The following is a 24,559-nucleotide window of genomic DNA, read 5'->3' on the forward strand; positions in this document are numbered from 1 at the left end:
AGTTGGGCGCGCGCTCGCGCTCGCGGGACCTGGGTTCAGATTGGCCCCGCGATAACTCCTCCTCCTCTTCCTCCTTCGGGCCGGTCTTCCTTGGTGCCGCTTCCGGGATGCTCACGCCGGTTCCGGAGTGACCGGTACCTGCTTTCTGTCTCACCCACGCTCCTGGTCCCTCAGACGCCATTTACAGGCGGGTGGCTACTGGTGGAACCTCCCCTCCTCACCCCCGTCACGGAGAGGGCGCGCCGCGTCCTAACGAACCAATCAGCAGCCGCCTTAGGTAAGGGGCCTGCGTGCCCGCGCGAGGCCAGCGCACCGGCGGGGGGCGCCTCAGGGCCCGCCCCCTTCCTGACGGTTAAACTGTCGCTCGGACGGACGCCCGCGGGTTTTGCGGGATAGGGTCCTGAGCCAGGAGCAGCACACTAAATGCCGGCTTGGCGAGGGTGGGCTGGGGAGTGGACATTAACCTGTAACTGGGAACTTCGGTTTGGAAGATGCTAGTAGAGAGGGCCTGTAAACTGGTTATAAAGCGCGCGAGGGTCCTAAGGATAACGTGTCAAGAGGAACTGACGCTGTGGGGGTGCCGTCGCAGAGGGCCTGCAAACAGACCCCTGAGGACCAGGGAGCCACTCCAGATCCCTTCAGATACTGTGTAAATGTCACAGGGTTCCTCATGGGAGGCCTGTAAACATGCCTGCACGTGGGAAGACTCCTGAATAAAGACCCATCCGTTCTAGGGGCGGCCCCCTGTAAAGATTTTTATGTGCCAGAGAGTCCTCAGAGAAGCGTGTAGACTGGAGTGCTTCCTTAGGCTGGGCATAAATATGGAATTAGGAATTGGGAGTCTCCTCAAATAATTTGCAAGTAGACACTTCGATTCTGGGAGATCCCCAGAAGGGGTGTGTGCAGAGATGTATACGTACTGAGGAGACCCCCTCCAAAGAAATGTGTAATTAGACTCCATTTCTGGGAGGTCACCATGGAATTCTGTCAATAGACACTTGTAAATAGGTGGGCTTTACACGTTTTGGGGGAATCCCCAAAGGAGCTTGGAAACAACATTGAAGGTCTCCAAATTGCTTGTAGGTGGACCCTTATTCTGGGTAACTGTCCACAAGCGCTGTTAAATTGACTCAAATACTGTGGAGGTTTCCAGAATAACACGCAGATGGGCACTTCTTTGCCTGGGAAGGGGGCCTGTAGGTACGCAAACGCTGTGGGGGACAGAATCCCCACTGAGGCTGAAAACAGACACTTCGGCACTGCAGAGGTCCTCAGAATAATGAGTACACAGATGCTTAATTGCCAGGGAGGAAGCAGGGAGTCCCAAGTTCTGTGGGGAATCTAGTACTGAGATTGTAAACAGTCATTTAAGCCTAAATGAATCATTTCCATAAACATTTGTAATCAGGCCGTGTCCTGTCTTCAGTCCAGTTTGTGGCTGGGGAACGGGTCACAGAACAGTGAGAGTAGCTGTCAAGTCCCTACCTGGCGAGCCAAAGTACTCCTGCATCCTGTCAACAGATACTTCAGTTCTAGGAAAAGTCGCTCATATGGACCTGTTAATGGCACCTTGTACTGGGATAGGATTGGAGGGGATTCATTGAATGATTTCACAGGCACTTGAGAGCTCGCTAAGCAAGAGTCAGCAAGCTTTCTGTAAAGGGCTGGGGAGGAATTTAGACTTGCATGCCATACTGTCTCTGTCTCTGGCATTGAATCAAGAAGGCAGCCATAGACAATTTGTAAACTGATGGCTGTGTTCCAATAAAACTTTATTTACAAAAACAGAAGGCAGAGCTGCTTTGGTCCTTAGGTTGCAGTTTGCCAACTTGACCCATGAGCAATAGCAGTTGGCCTTATAGCCCTGTAACCAGACAGACAAGTACTCAGAGACTTCCCTAGAATGATGCGCAAACACCCGGGGAAAGTGCCTAGGTACCTGTAGACAGACACTTAAGTGGTAGGGAGTGGGTCACACAGATGACATACATTTAATAACATGAACACTGGTGAGACCTCGGAGTGTAATGGATGATGAACCACCAGGAATGGAAGGTAACCAACACTGAAATGTTGAGGGACACCAGATGAAAATAGGCCCTTGAATGTTGGAGCCCCATCCCCAAATGCCAGTAAGGGTTCCTCAAAAGAGGAGTTGTAGAAGTGTATTTGTTTTCTTATGAATGTTGAGGTAGGAAATTCAAGGTTAATAGGGAACCCCTGAACCTTATATCTTGTTCTACCATCCTTCCTTCAATTAAGTTGCCTCACAGTCCAAGATGGCGGCTTGAGCCCCCGCCTCCACATCCACATTCCTTCCAGCCAGGAGGAGGAAGGCGCAAAAGGCATGGGCGAGCGTCTGTGAAGGAATGTTTCTGAGAGCTGCCATCACACTTCCATTGTCATATCATTGACCAGAAAGAACTTAGTCACATGGACATCCTAACTGCAAAGTATGCTGAGCAGTGTGTTCTGGATAGTCATGTACCCAGCTCAGAACTGAACGTTTTATTTTTTTGGAAAAAGTGATATTGGGAGCCAGTTGGCAGTCACTGCCACAGCTACAGAGCTCTCTTGAAAGGAAATGTTTTCTTATGGTCCAGGGTGAACCAAATGGAGTGGTTCACCTTGGACTCAACCTCTTTTTCTCCGTAGGCGACCATGTCTGAGTCTGGTCACAGTCAGCCTGGGCCCTATGGTCTAGAGAGGCGGCGACGGTGGAAGGAGCCTGGCCCCGGCGGCCCCCAGAATCTCTCTGGGCCTGGTGGTCGGGAGAGGGATTACATTGCACCATGGGAAAGAGAGAGACGGGTGAGTTTCTAGTTCTAAGCACAGCATTTCTGTATCCACTCATTCCACAGATGTTTATTGAGCACCTGCCATGTGCCAGGCACTAATCTAGATGCTGGGGATATTGTGAACAAAACCGACTGCCCTCAGGGAGTAAAAAGGTAGAGGGTGAAAAGGGAGCTGTCTTAGACGAGGTGGTCAGAGAAGACTTCTCTGAAGAGCAGAGACCTGAATGAGGTGAATGATAAAAACTTGAGTGAAGAGCATTCTAGATAGAACAGCAAAGACCCTGAGGCCTATATCTGTGTGTTCAAGCCAGGAAGCCAGTGTGGCTGCAGAGGATGAAGGAGGGAAATGATAGGAGGATGAAGTCAGGGAGGTAACTGGGACCAGATCATGTAGGACCAGGAAGGCCATGGAAACAGCTTTGGATTTCACTGAATGAAATGGGCATTGGAGAGTTGGAGACAATAACAACAACTGTTTCTATTTATTGAGCAGCATGCAGTGTATTGACACTGTGCAAAGTGCTTTACATTCTTTGGGTCTTCCTGAACTCTACAGCTACCCATAAATGCGATTTTCCCCAAGGAGGAAGATGAGCCTCAGAGGAGAAGGGACTTGCCCTAAGTCATAGCCAGTAAGCTCTAGGGCCAGGACTCAAACCCAAATCCAGCTGAGCCTTAAGCAGAGCACCACCTGCCTGCTGCAGAGTGTCCTGGACTGGGAATCAGGGCCTTGGTGTGGCCCGGGCCCTTCCTTGCTCTTCTCCGGTGCTTAGATGACTTACTGCCAGAATCTATCCCCTGGGTTTTTCCTCTAGTGCCCTGCCCACCTCTGAAAGCTGTTTGGTGGGGTGGAAGAAGGTAACAATTGGGACCAGTTTCTCAGTCATAAGACCGCAAAGATGAAGAATAATTTATCCGACCCTAGCTGGTTTGGCTCAGTGGATAGAGCGTCGGCCTGCGGACTGAAGGTTCCCAGGTTCGATTCCGGTCAAGGGCACATGCCCAGGTTGCAGGCTCGATCCCCAGTTGGGGGCATGAAGGAGGCAGCCAATCAATGATTCTATCTCATCATTAGTGTTTCTCTCTCTCCCATCCCTTCCTCTCTGAAATAAAAAAATATTTTAAAAAAGAATAATTTATTCACAGGGAGCTAGTGTCTTGCTTGTTTCTTCCCTTGGGACTAACACAGTATTTCTTCCACACACATCTTCCTGGGGAATGTTGCCATCTTCCTACTCCTTCAGACCCTGAACAAACAACTTCCAAATCTTTGCTTTGTCTCTGACTTGTCTACTGAGCCCTGACAGCCTCCTAATTGGTTAATGGACTCCTCACAACTTTCATGTCTCCTGCTGACCTCAGCATCTTCTGCCATTTCTCCTCCTAGTATCAATGACAACCCATTGGGCCACATCCTGGACACTGCCTCCCAATCCTACACCAGTCAGGCACCAGTGCTGCACATTGTGCCTCCTGAATGTATATCCTATCCATCATCTTCTCTCCACCCTCACAGCCTCAGTCCGAGGTATCATCTACTCCTTCCCGGACCTTCTCACCTGTCACCCTCCCTGGCCTCCTGGAAGCCCACAGCCTTTCCTCCGACAGTTCTCTTGTAGCTGTCTTTTCCAGAGCACTTGCATATCATCCTTTTGTTTTTTTCTTCACCAGAGGCCAGTGAAGAGAGCATTGAGGGAGTTTAAATAATCTTCAATATGTGGGAGAAGAAACAGACCCAGTGAGAGGTCAAGATTCTCCCAAGTTTAATCAAGAAACCAGAGAAAGAATAAGACTCAAACTCACATCTCCCTTTTCTCAAGCAGATTGGGGTGAGTCAGAAGAGGCACGGAGAGGGCAAGATGTGGGAATCAGTCCATGGGCTTGGCCAGCACAAGAGCAGGGCTGAGGAGAAGAGGGTCAGAATAGCAGGTGCTACCAGCAGCTCTCAGATGGTGAGCACCTGCCATGTGTCAGATATGCCACATGGACAGTTGATGAACTCTGTCTTCTTTCGGACTCATAGTAGTCTCACCAGGAGGAAACAGGCCTAAGTGAGGATGGTTCCTCATCCAAATTCATACAACTCACAAGTGGCAGGGCTAGGTCTGAACCAAGATCTGTCTAGCTCCAGAGTCCTTGCTCCTTCCCCCTGGACTTGTCGAGCAGAGGTAGCTGCACAGAGCTGTTGGCAACATGGGTTCTGGAGTCAGGCTGCCAGGGTTCAATTTTGCCTCCATTGCTTATAAGGCTGTGTGATTAGCCAGTTAACCTATCTGCCTCAATTGCTTATTTGTAAATTGGAGATAATAATAGTATGTACCTGCCAGACCAGCGTGGCTCAGTGGTTGAGCATCAGCCTATGAACCAGGAGGTCACGGTTCGATTCCTGGCCAGGGCACATGCCTGGGTTGCAGGCTCGATCCCCAGTGTGGGGCGTGCAGAAGGCCGCCAATGATTCTCTCTCATCGTTAATGTTTCTGTCTCTTCCTCTCCTTTCCTCTCTGAAATAAATTAAAAAATACTGTAAAAAAATAATAGTATGTATCTCACAGGATTGTTGGTAGGATTGAGGGAGTTAATGTATGAAAGCATTTACTAGTAGAATAGTACCTGGCACATAAAGGCTTTCCGAGTAGTGTCTAGGAGAGCCAGTGGAGTAACTGCCCTCCCTCACCACAGGATGGCAGCGAAGAGACAGGTGCCTCCATCATGCAGAAAACCCCCATCATCCTCTCCAAACCTCCGGCAGAGCGGGTGAGCAGGGAAGAATCTTGGGAGGGGGAGGCTGGGAGTAATGGGTCAAGGATCTCTCCCACTGACTGGAAACCTCCTCACTCATAGTCAAAGCAGCCACCACCTCCAGCAGCCCCTGCTGCCCCACCTGCCCCAGCCCCTCTTGAGAAGCCCATCGTCCTCATGAAACCACGGGAGGAGGGCAAAGGGCCTGCAGCCGCAACAAATGCCTCAGCCCCCGAGGGCACCACCCCACCACCCCCTGCAGCCCCCGTGCTACCCAAGGGGGAGAAGGAGGGGCAGAGACCCACCCAGCCTGTGTACCAGATCCAGAACCGGGGCATGGGCACTGCCGCGCCAGCAGTTATGGACCGTGAGTTGGGACTGAAGAGAATCTGGTTGGGAGCTGGAACCCCCTCACAGACCCTCACTGCATCCTCTGTCTCCTGCTTTGTTTCCAGCTGTCGTGGGCCAGGCCAAACTGCTGCCTCCAGAGCGCATGAAGCACAGCATCAAGTTGGTGGATGACCAGATGAATTGGTGCGACAGTGCCATTGAGGTACTGGGGGAATGGGTCTCTCCGTGCTTGAGCTTCCCCAGGAACCACAGCCTCACCTCCGTCACCCCATACCTCCAGCCTCTTGGTGGGCTACACCAGACAAGCTTTCAGGCAGTTGCAGCAATGAGAGGAAATGGATCCGAAAGCTCTCACCGGCCAGGGCTGAATTTCAGTAGCTTCACTAGCTCAGCTGTACTGGTTGGTAAAGTACTGACCTTTCATACTGGTTGGCTAAGAGGTGCTCCCACTGCCACCTAGATGCCTGAGGGTCTCCTGCGCCTTCCCACAGCAGGGTGGCCTCCTGGACCCTGCTTCAGTCTCCCTCCTAATTGGTGGAAGCACTTGTACCAGTGTTAACTGGTTTGAATATCACTCCGCAGAGGTTCCCCCTCCATCCCAGTGCCCTGCTCTAGTTCAGACCTCCCATTCCTGGACTGACATACCTACCTCCAGTCTCCGAGTCTACATTTTGCCTCTTTTGCTGCTCTCCCCCCATCGCCAGACCTGTCAGATCAGGCTCCTCGTCAAATTCACCTGGTGTGCCTCCTCCTTCCCCAACAGCTTGGACTTACTGGGACAACATGCCAGGCCCACCTATTACCTGGCTCCGCTGCCTCTGTGTGTCCTCTCACATTGATATCAACTGGGGAGTGCTGTTTTTTTTAAGGAGGCAGTCTTAGCCGGTTTGGCTCAGAGGACAGAGTGTCGGCCTGCAGACTAAAGGGTCCTGAGTTCAATTTCAGTCAAGGGCACATACCTCAGTTGCAGGCTCGATCCCTGGCCCTGATTGGGGGTCATGTGAAGGCAACCAATCGATGTGTCTCTCACATGAATGTTCCTCTCTCTGTCTCTCTTCCTCCCTTCCACTCTAAAAAAATAAAAAGGAGCCAGTGTCCAGGCCCTACACTTTAGCACTGTAAAGATGTTCTGTATTTGTGTTATCTAGTGTGGTGGCCATTATCCTTGTTTGTGACTATTGAGCACTGATCCACATGTCCCAATATGTGGCTAGTACAGCTGAGGAATTGGATTTTTAATTTTGTTTAATTTTAATTTAGCCACATGTGGTCAGTGGACAGGGCTAGCCCTAGATGTGCTGTTTTCATGTGTTCAGAGTTAGGCCCAGGATTAGCTGCCTTTTTTTTAAAAAAAAAAGCTCTCCAGTTGATTCTAAGGAGCAGCAGCCACAGTTGAGGACATACAGTGAATCCTCATTTAACATCCTTTTTTTTTTTTTTTTTTAAATCTTTTTTTTTTTAATATATTTTATTGATATTTCACAGAGAGGAAGGAAGAGGGATAGAGAGCTAGAAACATCGATGAGAGAGAAACATCGATCAGCTGCCTCCTGCACACTCCCTACTGGGGATGTGCCCGCAACCAAGGTACATGCCCTTGACCGGAATCGAACCTGGGACCTTTCAGTCCGCAGGCCGACGCTCTATCCACTGAGCCAAACCGGTTTCGGCTCATTTAACATCCTTGATAAGGTCTTGGAAACTGCGACTTTAAGCATAATGACGTATAATGAAACCGATTTTACCCTAGGGCCTAGGGCTAATTGATATGAACAAGAGTTAAGTTCCTATGGTTTATTTCTGGTCACAGAAACATCACCAAATTTCTAAATAAAGACCCAAAACACTTCTAACATTAAACATTGAAATAAATTCTTTTATTAATCTTAAGAAACCCAAAGATGAATGAAAACAAGTCAGGTATTTATTTTCCAACCCACTTACTCCATCTAGTTCAAGGTCACAGGTGAGCCTATTCCTGCAGCTCAGGCTCAAGGTGAGAACCCACCCTGGACAGGAGCCCTGCCATCGAAGGGCCAGTCACACCCACACTCACACTCACACCCACACCCACACCCACACCCACACTCACACTCACACTCTCACTCAGACTGGGACAATTTAGACACGCCAGTTCACCTAAAGTGCACATCCCTGGGATGTGGGAGGAAACGGGAGTCCCAACAGAAAACCCATGCAGACATGCAGAAAACATACAAACTCCTGACAGATAGTGACCCTTGCTGGGAATTGATTTTTTTTTTTTTCTTTCTCATTAACCTTATAAAAATATTTTGCTTCTCAAGGACCTGCTCTATTTTATTCCTTTTCCGTGAATAATGTCTCTTATGCCCCCTGGTGGTGAAAGTCAGCAGAGTTGGCCCAGAGGTGAAGGTCTCACAAATTTCCAGGACTGGAATCCCACAGAAAGAGCCAGGACGGACTGACCTCCTGTTTCTGCACACTGCTCCCTTTCTCATGCTTCCCTCCCATGTTTTCCCAGCCTGACTGAGCAGAGAGCCTCCCAGGAGTCAGCTCTGATAGCCCTCAGTTACCTTGAACCTGTCCTTCGTTCCTGTGCTTCCCCTTCTCTTCCCAGAGGCCACGCTCCCCTTTTTCCCACTGAGTTCCTATTGGCTTCGTGACCAGGCCAGGCTCTTTTCTACTTTGGAATTCTCACATATGCTGTTCTTTGTGCCCCAAATATTCTATGTATCCCACCACACACACACACACACACACACACACACACAGTCCCTTTGCCCAATTGAGGGCAAGAATTTTTTTCTTCATACCTGATAAGACAGGTGGGCAAGCCATGGAAGTCTGGGGCTCCTTAATCTCATTCCCACTCTAGCAGCTGACAGATTCATAAGGGCTGTATTCCTGCATCTTCCCACAGTACCTGCTGGATCAGACTGATGTGTTGGTGGTTGGTGTCCTGGGCCTCCAGGGGACAGGCAAATCCATGGTCATGTCATTGTTGTCAGCCAACACTCCTGAGGAGGACCAGAGGTGAGGGGACATCAGGTAGGAGTGTGGGGGGGCCAGGAGGGAAGTGGGCACCCACCTGAGACAGGGGAGGGCAGACCTGGATGTTCCTAGTGGTGTTACCAAAGATCTTTGAGGACTTGCTTTCCTTCTCTTAGCCTCAATGCCTTCATCAGATGAGGACTAATTGGGGCTGGTCTAAATTTTTGTGTAGTTCCAAGGTAACCAATCCTGGTCCTCCCTTCCTTTCTACTTCCCCGGGAAAAAGTACAGAGCCCAGCCAGGAACTGGGATGGTGTACTCATTTGTCTTTGGGTTGAGGCCCACCTCAGTCTCAGCCCTGCTACTCACCAACTTGTTGACCTTGGACAGGTCACTTCACCTCCCGTATCTCACTTCCTCATCTGTAAAGTGGGTTTTTGACGTAAGATCAGGAAGGCCAACACTAACGAGAGCCTGGCACAGGGCAAATGCTCACGAATGTGGCTGATTCGGCCTGGGAAGTAGAATATGAGAGATCTGGATGGAAGGCATGGGTTCTAGACCAGCCTCAGTCCTACATTCTTGAGTAAGGATGGGGTATGATCATGAAGATAAAGGATGAAGACCCAGGAGAGGACTTGGTGGAGGAGGAGCTTAAGAACTAGGATCCAAAACTGAGGGCAGAGAAGGCAAGGGAGAAAGGCAGGGATTAAAGAGTAGGAAGACTCAAAATGGGGGAAGAGAAGGGGGGTAGCCACTTGGGTTATCTCAAAACAATAGTTTTGTTTCTTTAATAAAGCAGGTGATATCACCCTGCATTCCACAGATGGGCATCAGGATCCATGAGGAACCCCTAACAACAAATGCAGAATTTTACACACATCTGCAGTCAGGGGTTTCACTCAGGCAAAGGATCCGTAGTTTCCACCGGATCTGGGTGGGGGGCTGATGCAGACCCAGAACAGGTTAAGGACCATCGCGGTGAGAACACATACCCACTAGAGCCGGGGTTGTGAGGTTCCCCTGCCTCCCAGTCGCTCCATCCCCTCTACTCACTCATGACTTCAGCTCAACTTGGCTCCGCTTTGGAACAGCTCCAGCTCTTAGTCTCTCAACCTCAGCTTTCAACCCCACCTAACAGAATGTCCTGGTGACTCGTTTCAGATTCCTGAGCCAGAATTCTATTGGCCTAGCTTGTCTTTTTGACCTCTGTCAGCCTGTGGCAAGGTGGACTTTGGTACCTACTTTTGTCATCAGGTCTCATAAGTTTTACCTCCTGATTACCTTTAGAATTCATCTGCTTCTCTTCTCCTCCACTCCCACCTCCCTAGTTCAAGCTACTGACATCTCCCCTGGAGGATGCCAGTAAGTCTCCTAACTGGTCTCCCTGCTTTAGTTCAATTCAGCAAGTGTTTATGGAGTGCTTACTGTGTGTCAGGCACTGTTCTGGGTCCTGGGGACGTAAGAGTAAACAACTGGCAAAAACATTGTCCTTGCGGGACTTATATTTGTAATGGAGGAGATAGTAAACTAACTAAACAAACACATTCTTGGGCATGTTAGCAGATGATGACCAAGTGGGAAAGGACACAGGGAGGCAGTGTTAGGGCTACGTTACAGTCTTAGAGTGGGGTGGTTAGGGAAGGCTTCACTAAGGGGCATTTGAGAAAGAGCAAACTTGGTGGAGGGAAGGCATTCCAGCTGGAGGTTTGGCAGTGCGAACCTCTGGGGTGGGAGAGTGCCTGGTGTGTGTGCAGAATGGCCTGGAGGCCCCGCAGCTGGAGCAGGGTGAACAAGAAGGAGAGTTGGGCATCAGGTTAAAGACAGGGAGGCCCCAGAGTGCAGGGCTTGTCAGTCCTTATCCACTCTTCCCACACTACAGTCCTCGCCACACAGCAGCAAGGGGATGCTTTCCAAACCCAAATCCAGTCCTGTCACTCCTCTACCAAATCTCTTCAGGGCTTCCCCAGGTTCATGGGCCAAAGCCCCAGCTCCTCACCGTGCCCCTCCAGGGCCTGTGTACCTCTTCTCACTCCCAACCCCTGTTGTCCTCTGTGCTCTCACCACTCTGCTCTGATCCTTATACAGACCATGCCTTCAGCCTGGACTAGTTTTCCATCCTCCATCCCCCCACCCACTTCCCCCTTTAAGTTAATTAAGTTGCTTAATTAGTTTCCTCTCTCATCCTCAGCGGCATCGTTTGCTTCTTAGGTCAATCCTTCCTTCCTCCATAGACAGACTTACTCCCACTTGGAGCCATACATACTTCTTCTTCCTAACACCTGCAGTTACTGACTTCTGCTGATCCTAAGCTAGACCAGAAGCTCCTCGGAAGCAGAGACTTTGTCTTTCTTGTTCACTGCTACGTCCGGGTGTCTGGCACCTAGGAGGTCTGCGGTACGGTGTTAAGTGGGAAGATATCTGCTCTGTGTCAGAGGACGTACTGAGCATCTCAGGGAGGTGGCAGTTACCCTTTGAGAGGTAGGGTATCGTGATTTACAACTCAAAAGAGACAGAATCACTCTAAGTCACAGTGACCAAGTTGAGCAACAGTGATTCAGGGCAGTGATCGGTAAACTGCAGCTTGCGAGCCACATGCGGCTCTTTGGCCCCTTGAGTGTGGCTCTTCCACAAAAACCATGGCTTGGGCGAGTCTATTTTGAAGAAGTGGCATTAGAAGAAGTTTAAGTTTAAAAAATTAGGCTCTCAAAAGAAATTTCAATCGTTGTACTGTTGATATTTGGCTCTGTTGACTAATGAGTTTGCCGACCACTGGTTTAGGGCAAGGCCCAGCTCTGTTATAGCCACAGCATCCAGCACAGGTAGAAGTGAGAGCCCCACCTGATGGGGGAGAACTAGGACCAAGACACCAAACAACCTCTCTATTGTGGAGAGGTATCGGTGCTCACTTCCAGTGCCTGGCAGAGAGCAGGTACACTTGGTAATTAATGACTAGCAATTACAAATCAGTGTGTATCTGACACTTTCTTCTCAGGGCCTTACATATATTAGGCTCACAGTAACCAAGAGGTTTGAGACTGTTATCCCCATTTTACAGATGAGGAAACCAAGAAAAAAGGAATCTGCTAAAGCCACACAGCCAGGAAGAGGCAGAGCTGGGATTTGAATCCAAGCAGAAAGGCCTAGTCCCTGCTCTTCAACACCGCAGTCTATTAACTTTGTTAAATGAATTAACAAATCTACTTATGGGAGGGGGTGGCGTCATGTGGCGTAAAATATAGCTCCCCTCCGTCCCCCAGACTGCAGGGGCGGTGGGTGGAAGGCTTTGTGGGCAGGTAGGGAACCACGTCCCACATGCTGATTTCACTGGAGTGTCAAAGGCTGAGAACCAGACTCCAGTGCTCCCCACCTGCTCCTCCACAGGGCGTATGTTTTCCGGGCCCAGAGCGCTGAAATGAAGGAACGAGGGGGCAACCAGACCAGTGGAATCGACTTCTTTATTACCCAAGAGCGGATTGTTTTCCTGGACACTCAGGTGCCAACCTCCACTTGCCCCACCCTGCTGCATGCCACCTTCAGCTCCATCCCAGAATAATTTAAGCCAGCACCCTGTTTGGATTGCAGTTTTTAAAGACAAGTTATGTCTTTTTGGCCCTTAGTCTCTTGTCAATTTTGCCCCCCTCTTCTCCCCTTCATGTGTACAGAGTAGCCTAAAAACTCTTCTAGCATACCAATTAAAAGTGTGGCCCTAGAATCAGTCTGTCCAGATTCTGCCTTTCAGTCTTACCAGCTGGGTGACTTTAAGTAACCAACACCCTCTCCCCACTCCCAACCTCAATTTCTTCATCTGTAAATAGGGACGCTAAGCATCCTCAGCCTCAGGATTGTAGCAAGGATTCAGTGGAACCATCCAGGCACAGTGCTTGGCACAGGATCTGCCACATACTGAGCATCCAGGCTCATCACTACCTTTAGTAGTGGCCTGTCATGCATTTAACTGGCAGCTTTCCCTACCTTCTCCCTTGCTCTTACGCAAGTCCTGTTCCTTAGCCTGGCCTTCAGGGCCTATGTGATTGCCTCCTCCAGACCCTCTAGCCTTCCCTCTCTGGTGTAGTCACCAACCCTGCCACGCACATCACAGGCCTCACCATGGTCTGTGAACACTGCAGTGCTTGGAGTTTGGAGAGACCCTGTGGGCTGTCTTTTCTTAAGTGGGAAACATAATATTGCCTACCTTTAGGGTTTTTGTGAGATTTCAGTGAGTTAACACAAGTAAAGTGCACCTGACATGAAGTAGGTACTCATTGCTCTTATCCGTCACTGCCTTTGTCATTAGAGCATTCTTCCTGCCCTCCCCATTTTGCTTGGCTAATGCCTTCTCCCTGAATATTTTACTGGGATGTTATCTGCTTTTGGAAGCCTTCCCCTCCTCTGAGAGCCCACTAGTGCCTGTGTGTTCTCCCATCGCAGCACGTGATTTATCACTTTGGTTCTTTAAAAAAAAAACACATTTTTTATTGATTTCAGAGAGGAAGGAAGAGGGAGAGAGAGAGAGAAACATCAATGATGAAAGAGAATCATTGGTTGGCTGCTTTCTGCGCCACTCCCACTGGGGATCAAGCCTGCAAGCCGGGCATATGCTCTGACTGGGAATCAAACTGATCTCCTGGTTCATAGGTCGATAATTAGTTTGGTTCTTGTGTACTGTTCCCCCTCCCCACCTGCCTGGAGCCCTTCTGGGAGCCCTGTCCCATAGGTGGTGCTCACTTTGGGCATTGGTGACATGGAGAGTGGAAAACCTACCAATGTGGCCTGAAACCTGTGTGCCAGGCTCTGTGCAAGGATCATGGGGCCCTGGAAGTGAACTGAACTGTATGCAAGCTGGGTCAGGGGCAGAACGGAACACTGCAGTGCTTGGAGTTTTAGGTAGCGAGCAGTTGGAAAAGCGTATTTCCTAATTCCACTCACTGCAAGAAGGCAATAGATTATCAGGCTAATTTATCTCTTTAAGTTTTTTAATGAAATATTCCTTTACGAAAAGTTTCATGTGTGCACCGCTGATTCTTTTACACTCACTGGTACAATTTTTTAAAAAAATATATTGATTTTTTTACAGAGAGGAAGGGAGAGGGATAGAGAGCTAGAAACATCAATCAGCTGCCTCCTGCACAACCCCTACTGGGGATGCGCCCGCAACCAAGGTACATGCCCTTGACCGGAATCGAACCCGGGACCCTTCAGTCCGCAGGCCGACGCTCTATCCACCGAGCCAAACTGGCTAGGGCTGGTACAATTTTTAAATCCTCACACTATGTTTTTTTTTTTTTTTTTAATATATTTTATTGATATTTTACAGAGAGGAAGGGAGAGGGATAGAGAGCTAGAAACATCGATGAGAGAGAAACATCGATCAGCTGCCTCCTGCACACCTCCTACTGGGGATGTGCCCGCAACCAAGGTACATGCCCTTGACCGGAATCGAACCTGGGACCCCTCAGTCCGCAGGCCGACGCTCTATCCACTGAGCCAAACTGGTTTCGGCTAAGTTTTTTTATAATCTTCACCCAAGGATATGTTTTATTGATTTTTTTAGAGAGAGAGGGAGAGAAAAAGAGAGAAGCATCAATATGAGAGAAACATCGGTTGGTTGCCTCCTGTACGCACTTTGACTAGGAATCAAACCCGCAACCTTTTAGTGTACAGGATGATGATGCTCCAACCAACTAAGCCACCCAGCCAGGGCTACACTAATAATTTTCTACCTAAGTAATTATCTTAGCAAAGTTTTGAAAGTATTTGAAACAACAACAGAAGAGTCTTAGAGGGGCATGACTCATTCAAATAGATGTTACATTTGTTAGCACTACGAGTTCTCTCCTGTTTGGGAGTGAGGCACTTGAGAGCAGTGGTGATTTGTAAAAGAGGTGGGGAAAGAATTCCTGCTTCGAAACTTTCCTTTCGCCTCTTGCTGACTAGCACTCATTAGAAGCTGCCCGCTTGTGTTTCTGACCTTATTTTGTCCTGAGAGAAGCGAGGCAATGTATCTGCCTTTAGCGTGTGGGACTTAGGTAGCCATGACCCTTGGGATCCGACCCACAGTCCCTTCCCTGACCCATTTTTCTCTTCCTTGCTGCAGCCTATCCTGAGTCCCTCCATCTTGGACCATCTCATCAACAATGACCGCAAGCTGCCTCCAGAGTACAACCTGCCCCACACCTATGTAGAGATGCAGGTGAGGTGCCGAGCTAGGCCCAGGGGTGAGGCTCTACCCTTCCTTGCAAGATCTGTGATGGGGGGGCTGGGTATAGGTTGTCCTTGTTTCTGCTTTATCAGAGCCCCAGCTGTAGGAAGAGGACAACACTGAGTCAGATCCGGTGCTACCTCTCAAAAGTCATTGCCCGCCCCCTCCCCCTTCCAGCCTCAGTGTCTTCCTCTGAAAATGGGGGTGATTGTTCCAACTTTGTCCGATTTAGGAATGGCCCATGAGAGAGGTGCCAGCACAGTCTGGGCACACAGTGCGTGCCTAAAGGCTCTGAGGCACTTACCCTGCTGCCCCCTCAGCCGAGTCTGGGATCAGGGACCCCTCTCTGGGCAGAGGAGACGTTCAACTCTGCTGTCTCTCACCCCCACCCGCAGTCACTCCAGATTGCCGCCTTCCTTTTCACGGTCTGCCACGTGGTGATTGTCGTCCAGGACTGGTTCACGGACCTCAGTCTATACAGGTGAGAGGCTGGTAGGAGCGGGGACTGGCCATGAGACAGGGCACAGAGTCCCAGCCACCTGCCCAGGTCTCCCAAGCTCCACTCCGCTGCCACAGGGACCCTTTCAGAATGTATGTGGAGTTGGATTGGGTCACTACCACCTAACCCTCCTGGTCACCTCAATGGTTCTCCCACCACTTTCCCTCTCCCCCTACATTAAAGCCATAGTGCCCTCAGGTTTGTTCCACATAGAGCTTAGACTCTGCACTCCTCATCCCTCAGCCAGAAACATTCTGCCCTCAGATCTTAGAGACAGAAAAGCATCCATCAGACCATCAAACTCAAAGGGAGGAGGTAGGGGAGGGTGGGGGCAACGGGGGAGAGATCAACCAAAGGACTTGTATGCATGCATATAAGCCTAACCAATGGACACAAACACCAGGGGGGTGAGGGCATGAGTGGGGGGAGCAATGGGGAGGTAAGGACACATATGTAATACCTTAATCAATAAAGAAAAGAAAAAAAGAATCCCTCCCTCATGGCCTTCGGGTCAGCCTCGGGCCTTCCCTGACCTCCTCACTTGGCACTCTGTGCCCCTCCCCCCTTGCCCTGCTGTGTTTCCTTCATTGCACCTTTCACCCCTGACAGGATAGTGTAGATCTCTTTATGGTCTGTCTCCCCCATTAGAATTGGAAGCTCCATGGTTGCCAGGGATTAGGAGGACGGGGGGGATGACTAGGAGGACAGAATCCCCAGTGCCTCACTCAGTGCCTGGCACAGGGTAGATAGTTAATACAGATTTGTTGAATAAATAGCAGGAGCTGGCTTGTCTGGTCCTTAGAGTCTTGTCCATCTCCTGCAGGCATGTGTACCATCTGCTGGTACCTTGCAGGCAGGAAAAGGGAGGGAGTTGGGATCTGGCAGGAGTCCTGCCTCAAGCAGCTGGAAGTTCCAGAAATGCCCCCAGACAGAGCTGGCTCAGAACCTAGCGCCAGAAGGGTTCTTCTTGGCCTTGGCCCCCGGCAGGTAGCTGAGGGGAGGCAAACAGCCTTGGGCACAGGGCCTAGGCGGAAGGAAGGGGAGCTCTGGGAAGGGGAGAGCTGAGCTAAAGGAAGCAGATGTCTCCAGAATCAGGCAGCCCCGGGTTTGACTCCTAGCTCCTATTGGAAGTGGCTTCTTTCCCCACAGTTCCCCATATGCAAGGCTTTTATACAGATTGAGTTAAAAGAATTTAAAGCATTCAGCATAGTGCCTGGTACATAGCAATTGATATTTACAAGGTGTGTTTTTTAAAATTTACTTATTGATTTGAGAGAGAGAGAGAGAGAGAGAGAGAGAGAGAGAGGAGAGAGAAACATGGGTTTGTTTTTCTACTTTCTTATGCATTCATTGGTTGATTCTTGTCTATACCTGACCAGGGATAGAACCCACAACCCTGGCATATCAGGACGACTCTCTAACCGACTGAGCAGCCCGGCTGGGGCTAAATGGGAGCTTTCTGTTTGTGTTGGTAACCCTGGGTGCTGGGGGAGCTTTGGGTCTGGTCAGAAGTAAGAAGAAATTTGCTGGGGAGCCAGTTTTGTGACCAGATCTAAGTAACCTAATTAGGAAACCGCTGCTCCTGCCACCATTGTTCATTGGAATTCATTCTCATGACAAATAACATTGAGCATTAATGTATGTCATTCGCTGTTCTTGGCACCGGGGATCAGATGTGAACAAAACATTAAACAGACTGCCCTGTGGAGTTCACTTTCTGGTGGGACTGTGGGCTCCGGTGCTGGCAGGTGGGAGAGCCTAGTTTTTAAACCAGAGTTTACCAGTGGGCTCAGAGTAGGTGAACCCCTTAAAATTGTGGAGACCATGGTGTTTGGGGGTGTGTCTGTGTGAGGAAAATGGCCATCATTTTGTCATATCCCATCATTCCTTACCTCATAACAGCTTAATGGTATTTAACTTCACATGTTTGGAAACACCTAAAAGTAGCATAAACTGAAAACTTAGGTCCACACAAAAACCTGCACACAGATGTTTATAGCAGTTTTATCCTTAACTGTCAAACATTAGAGGCAACCAAGATGTCCTTCCATTGGTGAGTGGATAGGTAAACTGGTACATGCTGACATGGTAATATTACTTGGGGCTAAAAAGAAATGAGCTGTCAGGCCGTGAAAAGACATGGAGGAATTTCTAATGCATGTTACTAAGTAAAAATCTGACGGTGCCATTCAGTGTGATTATGGCGTTCTGAAAAAGGCAGAACTATGGAGACGGTAAAAAGATCCGTGGTTCGGGGCTGAGGGGAAGGAGAGGTGACTAGGTGGAGCACAGAGGACGGTTAGGGCAGCAAAAGCACTCTGTGATCACAGTGGATACATGGTGTTTGTCCAAACCCGAAGAGTAAACCGCACCAAGAGCTATCCCAGATGTGAACCATGGACTTGGGGTGATAATGACGTGTAGGTGTAGGTTCATGGAAATGTTGATAGCAAGGAAGCTGGGGACTGGGGCAGGGGCCTATGGGAAATGTGTGTACTTTCCACTCAGTTTTGCTATGAACTTAAACTGCTCTTAAATATTAGCATAAACTCATAAAAAATTTATACAGTGGATATAAATCCATGGATTTGTTTCTGAATTCCCTAAAATTGTGTGAGAAATCTGGTGTGTATGCAACATCCCCCAGGCCATAGGATATGGGGTGTCAGTGCCGGAGCTTCAGCCAACTTCTTACCCCAAATCCCCAGGTTCCTGCAGACAGCAGAGATGGTGAAGCCCTCTACCCCATCCCCCAGCCACGAGTCCAGCAGCTCATCAGGCTCTGATGAAGGCACTGAGTACTACCCTCACTTGGGTGAGAAGCTTTCTGGGGCCAGAGGAGCGGGTAGAGGGGAGAAAGGGGCAAAATCAGGGACATGGGGGACGTGGGGAGCTGGGAGGAGGGAAGTAAGAAAGAATTAGCCCCTAGTTTTTCCGAGGGTCCCACTGCCACAGTCCCACCCTGGCCACTGAGGGCATGACCCTGAGTCTTGGTTTGGCTCCTTGATCAGAATGGAGATCCTGGGGGACAGGACCTAAGTTTGTCTGTTTCTGGGTCTCTGGCATCTACAAGAACGGGGCTCAGAGTGAGTGTTGGAGTGATCCGAGTGGCCCCTTGCCCCTGTGCTCCCACTGGCCCTGCGTGGCCTCCCACATGCCGCTCCTCTGCCTGCTCGGTTCTTGCTCTGCTCTGTTTTTTTTGTTTTTGGTTTTTTTTTTTTTTTTTTGGCCTTTATAAAAAAAATAATTTTTTAATTTTTTTTAATTGTTTAAAGTATTACAAATAGTAGTACATATGTCTCTTCCCCCCCCCCCATTGACCTCCCCGCAGCCTCCTCTTCCCCCAGTACATGCCTTTACCTGTTCCCCCCCCCCCCCCAGTGTCTTTTATCCATTGGTTATGCTTGATGCCCTGCTTTTCTGCAGAGATCCAGTTCCTTTAGGACAGTGGTCGGCAAACTGCGGCTCGCGAGACACATGCGGCTCTTTGGCCCCTTGAGTGTGGCTCTTCCACAAAATGCCACGGCCTGGGCGAGTCTATTTTGAAGAAGTGGCGTTAGAAGAAGTTTAAGTTTAAAAAATTTGGCTCTCCAAAGAAATTTCAATCATTGTGCTGTTGATATTTGGCTCTGTTGACTAATGAGTTTGCCGACCACTGCTTTAGGACACCCCAGGCAGGGTCTTGCCTACTTCCCTGGCCTTGCCGAGCCCCTCGTGCACTTTCTGAAATACTCCTAATCATGTGGCCATCCTCCTCTCTGTCTTTTCCATCTTTGCTGGCAGAAAGCAGATCTGGCTCATCCTCGGGGTCCCCAGCATCGCCCAGGGCCTGGTACTAAAGTGCAGTTACATGTCACATAAATATTTACAAGTGATCTTGGGGGTAAGGATAGATCTTTGGGATGGGAAGGAGGAGTGCACGTGGCCGAGCCTCACAGGGCCCCATCTCCCCTTTACCCTCAGTGTTCCTACAGAACAAAGCTCGCCGAGAGGACTTCTGTCCTCGAAAGCTGCGGCAGATGCACCTGATGATCGACCAGCTCATGGCTCACTCCCACTTGCGTTACAAGGGTGAGGGTCCCCCGTCACTCCCTAGTTGGTCAGTGGCCTCCTAACTCCTGGTCCAGCCTCACAGCCCAGATCCCCAGACTAGTCTTCTGATCCCAGCTTGACCATCTTACATGTACCTCCCGCCCCTCCCCTGGCAGCATGGTACCTGCAGGCTCACAAGTTCTCTCCTCCAGGTACTCTGTCCATGTTACAGTGCAACGTCTTCCCTGGGCTCCCCCCTGACTTCCTGGACTCTGAGGTCAACTTGTTCCTGATGCCCTTTATGGACAGCGAAGCGGAGAGTGAAAACCCACCAAGAGCTGGTATGGTTCCCCCTCAAGGGAATCGGCCATGGGAGATAGGTGCTTCCTTGGTCTGGAGGTTGACATGGGTCCACCTTGATTAGGGGGAGACATGGTCTGCCCTGGCCTGGGGGTGACAGGAACCCACCCTGGTATGAGGGAAGACTCTGACCTGTCCCTGAGGTGCTTGGACCCTTTTTCAGGAGCGTGTTTCAAAGTGGTGGGCGAATAGGAAGAGCTGGGCTGGGGCTGAGCCCCAGTTGCTTCTGGAAGCCCAGGTTGCTGGTTGACTGGCCCCTTATCTTCCTACCTCCACTTAGCAGGACCCAGCTCCAGCCCACTCTTCTCCCTACTCCCGGGGTACCGTGGCCACCCCAGCTTCCAGTCCTTGGTAAGCAAACTCCGGAGCCAAGTGATGTCCATGGCCCGGCCGCAGCTGTCGCACACAATCCTCACCGAGAAGAACTGGTAAGAGCTCTTGGCAGAGGGGGGAGTGCCCCTACCCCTTCCCCCCTCCCACCCACCCACCCAGAGGATGTTCTCAGAGTTCTCTCCACATTGTTTCCTTTTCTGGAACATTGATAATTACTTCCATCTTGTAAATGCTTCTTCCATGCCAGGCAATGTGCTGTTTCATGTGGTGATTTTTATTTAAAAATTGTATGGTTAAAATTAAAGTTAGGGTCAGGGTTAGGGTTTAGGGCAGAGTTTAAGGTTAGGTTTAGCAGTTAGGTTAGAGTTAGGTATAGAGATAGCAGTAGGGTTATTGTTGAGGATTTAGGGCAAGCATGTCAAACTCAAAGGCTAACACAGGCCAAATAAACAAGGTATAAGTTTATGTGGGCCGCAAAAAACAAAAGCTTCAATTTCCATGGAAACGTAGGTTTAATTTGATAGAGACATGCTAAATACCAAGGGCTGAAATAAATGAGTCATCGTTAACATAAAATAATAGAACATTTTAATAAAAATTAACATTTTTTCTTGAACATGAACTTACCAGACACTGAATAACTGCACAAATTAAAAAGCATAACACAAATAAACCTATTTCTCTTGTTCTCCGAAAGCAAAATATTTCCTGTTGCGCACACCAAACAAGTCAGTCCAAGACTAATGATGTGGCCATCGGCTGCTAAAATATTTGCTGCTAGTATTAGTGGAGAGAAATGGTGCACCTTCTTGTAAGGCGCGTAAGAGAAATGAATGTAACATGATTATAGTAATCAGTCATTAGTGAACATTGTAGTTCGGGATTAATCATCTATACTAATAAAGGAGTAATATGCTAATTACACCGGAAGACCTTCCGGACAAAGCTGGGGGCTTGGCCGGCCTGCAAACCGCTCCCAAACGACCCTTAGCCCCTTGCCCAGGCTGGCCACGCCCCCCAGCGGGGACCCTCACCCAGGCCAGCCATGACCACCCCCAGTGGGAACCCTCACCCAGATGGGGGCATGGCCAGCCTGCAAATGGCCATCAGCCCCTCACCCAGGCCAGCCATGCCCTCCCACAGCGAGGGCCCCCACCTCAAAGGGTATGTGACCAGCCTCAAAACGGCCCCAGCCCCTCGCCCAGACTTGCCCTGCCCCCCAAGGGGACCCCTACCCTGATCTGGGACCCCCTTCAGGGCAGATCAGCCGGCCCCCACCTGTGTACCAGGCCTCTATACTAATAAAAGGGTAATATGCTAATTAGACCGGAAGATCTTCCAGACATCCTTCCAGACAAAGCCATGGTGGCGGGGCCAAAGCAGAAGCAGTTAGGGGCGATCATGCCAGGAGGGGAGGGCAGTTGGGGGTGAGCAGGCCAGCAGGCAGAGTGGTTAGGGGCGATCAGGCAGGCAGGTGAGCGGTTAGGAGCCAGCGGTCCCAGAATGCAAGATGGATGTCCCCCAAGGGGTCCCAGATTGGAGAGGGTGCATGCCGGGCTGAGGGACACACACCCCCCCATGTATGAATTTTGTGCACCGGGCCATTAGTTATGTATAACAGGATATTATAAAAATTGAGTTACAAAATTTTTATTAAAACATTTTTTACATACTGTTATATTGGCTGGGCGGCAAAAATGTTCATTGTGGACTGCATGCGGCCCCTGGGCCTTGAGTTTGACATGCTTGATTTAGGTTATGTGTAGGGTTAAGGCTTAAAGTTTAGGGTTTAGGATTAGAGTATTAGGGTTAGGCTGTTAGGGTTAATGTTAGGTTTAGTGTTAAATGGTTGAGGTTAGTGTTGGATGGTTAGTGTTAGAGATTTAGGTTAAGAGTGTTAGGGTTAGGTTTATTTTTTTTTATTAATTAAACTTAATGGGGAAACATTGGTTAATAGCATTATCTAAGTTTTTTAAGTGTACAATTCTATGATTCACTTATGATCAACTCTGGTCAACTGTATCTTGCATTGTGTGCTCACCACCCAAAGTCCAGTCTCCTGTCACCAGATATTTTGACCCCTTTACCTTCTCCATCCTCCCCCATACCCCTTTCCCACTGGTCATTCCCATACTGTTGTCTGTGTCTGTGGGTTTGTTTTGTTGGTTCATTTGTTGCTTTAAATTTTATATTCCACACTAGAGGCCTGGTGCACGAAATTTGTGCATTCAAGGGGTGGGGGGTCCCCTCAGCCTGGCCTGCACCCTCTTGCAGTCTGGGAGCCCACAGGGGATGTCTTGACTGACGGCTTAGGTTGAGGGAGCGGGCCTAAGCCATCAGTTGGACATCCTTAGCGATGCCGCAGAGGCGGAAGAGGCTCCTGCCACCACCACTGTGCTCGCCAGCTGTGAGCCTGGCTCTGGCTGAGTGCCACACTGACCACCAGGGGCAGCTCCTGCATTGAGCATCTGCCCCCTGGTGGTCAGCACGTGTCATAGTGATCTGCTGTTTGGTCAATTTGCATATTAGCCTTAAATTATATAGGACTAGAGGCCCAAAGCATGAAGATTCGTGCAAGAATGGGCCTTCCTTCCCCTGGCTGCCAGCACCGCCTTCACTCCGGCCAGAGCCACCTTTCCGCCTTCCCATGCTGCCCAGAGGCCTGGAGCAGCTGGGGTGGTGCGGAATGCCTGTGTCGTCGCCATGGCGACAACACAAGCATCCTGCCCCACCCCCGGCCACTCGGCGCCTGCGTATACAAATTAACCTGCCATCTTTGTTGGGTTAATTTGCATACTCACTCCTGATTGGCTGGTGGGCGCTGTGAAGGTACGGTCATTTTGCATCTTACTCTTTTATTAGTGTAGATAGGATTGTTTCATGTGATTTCATATCCTCCTAATTAACCATTGGAGTGTATGTTTCGTCACTGATTTTACTAGTGGGGAAATTTAGGCTCAGAGAGAAGTGTCACATAGCTAGGTCACACACCTGTGGTTAGGTGTCATTTGATTGTGAAGAGTAGGACAGTAAGCTTAAAGAAGATTCATTCTAAGGCCCTGAGTGCAGAAAGTAGCCTCACAGGAGAAGAAACTAGAAAGCTGTCAGGAACCACAGGACTGCATTTTCCAGTTTTCACCAGATGCAGTCTCATTGCCGCTCCCTCTCCCGCCCCATGTTCTCCCTCCTCTGCCACTGGTTTCACAGAGCCCTGCACCCCTCCCCAGCCCCAAGTTTAAGTGACTTTTCATATCCAGAGCCCACAGCAGGTTTGCCGCCTCTAATTTCTAAGAGAAACAAACCAGAAAAAGAAAGAGCTTGGCTTGGTGCAGCCTCTGTCTTGGTTCCCTGGGTCTGTGCCTTCAGCTGTGGGAAGGGGCAGGATGAGGTGGGCTGGAGCTCTGCTCCTCCCATTGGTCTGAGCCAGGGCCCAGTGGGGAGGGAGAATTTGGAGTAGAAGGGTTAGGCAGCTGGTCATCACAAGACTCTGGAGGGAGGCAGAGATAAAGACGCTCCCACAAAGGCCAGCACTGAGTAGAGTGGAGGGAAGTTTGGACACGGAGGTGGGGGCTGAGGTTTTAGTCCAGGTCCCGGATCTGCAGCTTCACTTACCATGGCAGTTAGGGAATCAGGGTTGGCATCTTTCCTGTATCCCAGTTGAGCAGGCCCACATCACAGGTCATATATGGCCCCAAGGCTGGGTGGGGCCCCAGCCAGGGCAACTCTGACTATTGGCCTCCTCTCACAGGTTCCACTATGCGGCCCGGATCTGGGACGGGGTGAAAAAGTCCTCTGCCCTGGCAGAGTATAGCCGTCTGCTGGCCTGAGACCGAGGGGAGCAGTGTCATGCAGGAAGCCCTTTCTGGGCCCCAGTGGATGGCAATGGAGCACGTACGTCCTCGACCCTCTGGCAAGGTGGAGAGTGGCAGTAGGCCTGGTGGATGAGGAACCGTGACTTCCTCGCCCGGAGACGTGAGGCGTTCAGGGTCAGGCCCCTTACCCTCAATGGAGCATTTTTCAGGGACGACTTTGAGATCCTACCCCAACCTGGGACAGGATAGCCCATCCTTAGTCCCCCACAGGGATAGGTGGTGGGAAGAGGCTGAATGGTCACCAAGGAGCATGGGCTCCATCTTGACCCTCTGCAGGGACAGGAGCAACAGATCCCTCTTCCCTGACTCCCAGCCCTTTCCTGTAAGGTGAGGCCCAGTCTTGGGAGCTCTTTATTGGAGCAGATCTGGTGGTGCAAATAAAAACAGTTATGCAAGCTTA

At 50.0% G+C, this 24,559-nt stretch overlaps 1 protein-coding gene across 2 annotated transcripts; it reads left to right on the forward strand.

The window, feature by feature from the left end:
- On the forward strand, window positions 1–24,559 carry SMG9 (SMG9 nonsense mediated mRNA decay factor). Of its 2 annotated transcripts, none has more exons than XM_080644446.1 (14): window positions 1–277; window positions 2,656–2,811; window positions 5,478–5,552; window positions 5,640–5,904; window positions 5,993–6,090; window positions 8,791–8,903; window positions 12,246–12,357; window positions 14,959–15,054; window positions 15,459–15,544; window positions 18,271–18,377; window positions 19,526–19,633; window positions 19,807–19,935; window positions 20,238–20,382; window positions 24,036–24,559. In XM_080644446.1, exons 2-14 carry the CDS (start codon window positions 2,662–2,664, stop codon window positions 24,112–24,114), a joined length of 1,563 nt encoding a protein of 520 aa, XP_080500572.1. In that variant the 5' UTR covers window positions 1–277; window positions 2,656–2,661; the 3' UTR covers window positions 24,115–24,559. The 2 variants fall into 2 exon arrangements, with proteins under 2 accessions (XP_080500572.1, XP_080500571.1); XM_080644445.1 differs by having other exon boundaries at window positions 20,235–20,382; window positions 24,036–24,558.

Source organism: Plecotus auritus, assembly GCF_963455305.1.
Source record: "Plecotus auritus genome assembly, chromosome: 10".
Lineage (NCBI taxonomy): Eukaryota > Metazoa > Chordata > Mammalia > Chiroptera > Vespertilionidae > Plecotus > Plecotus auritus.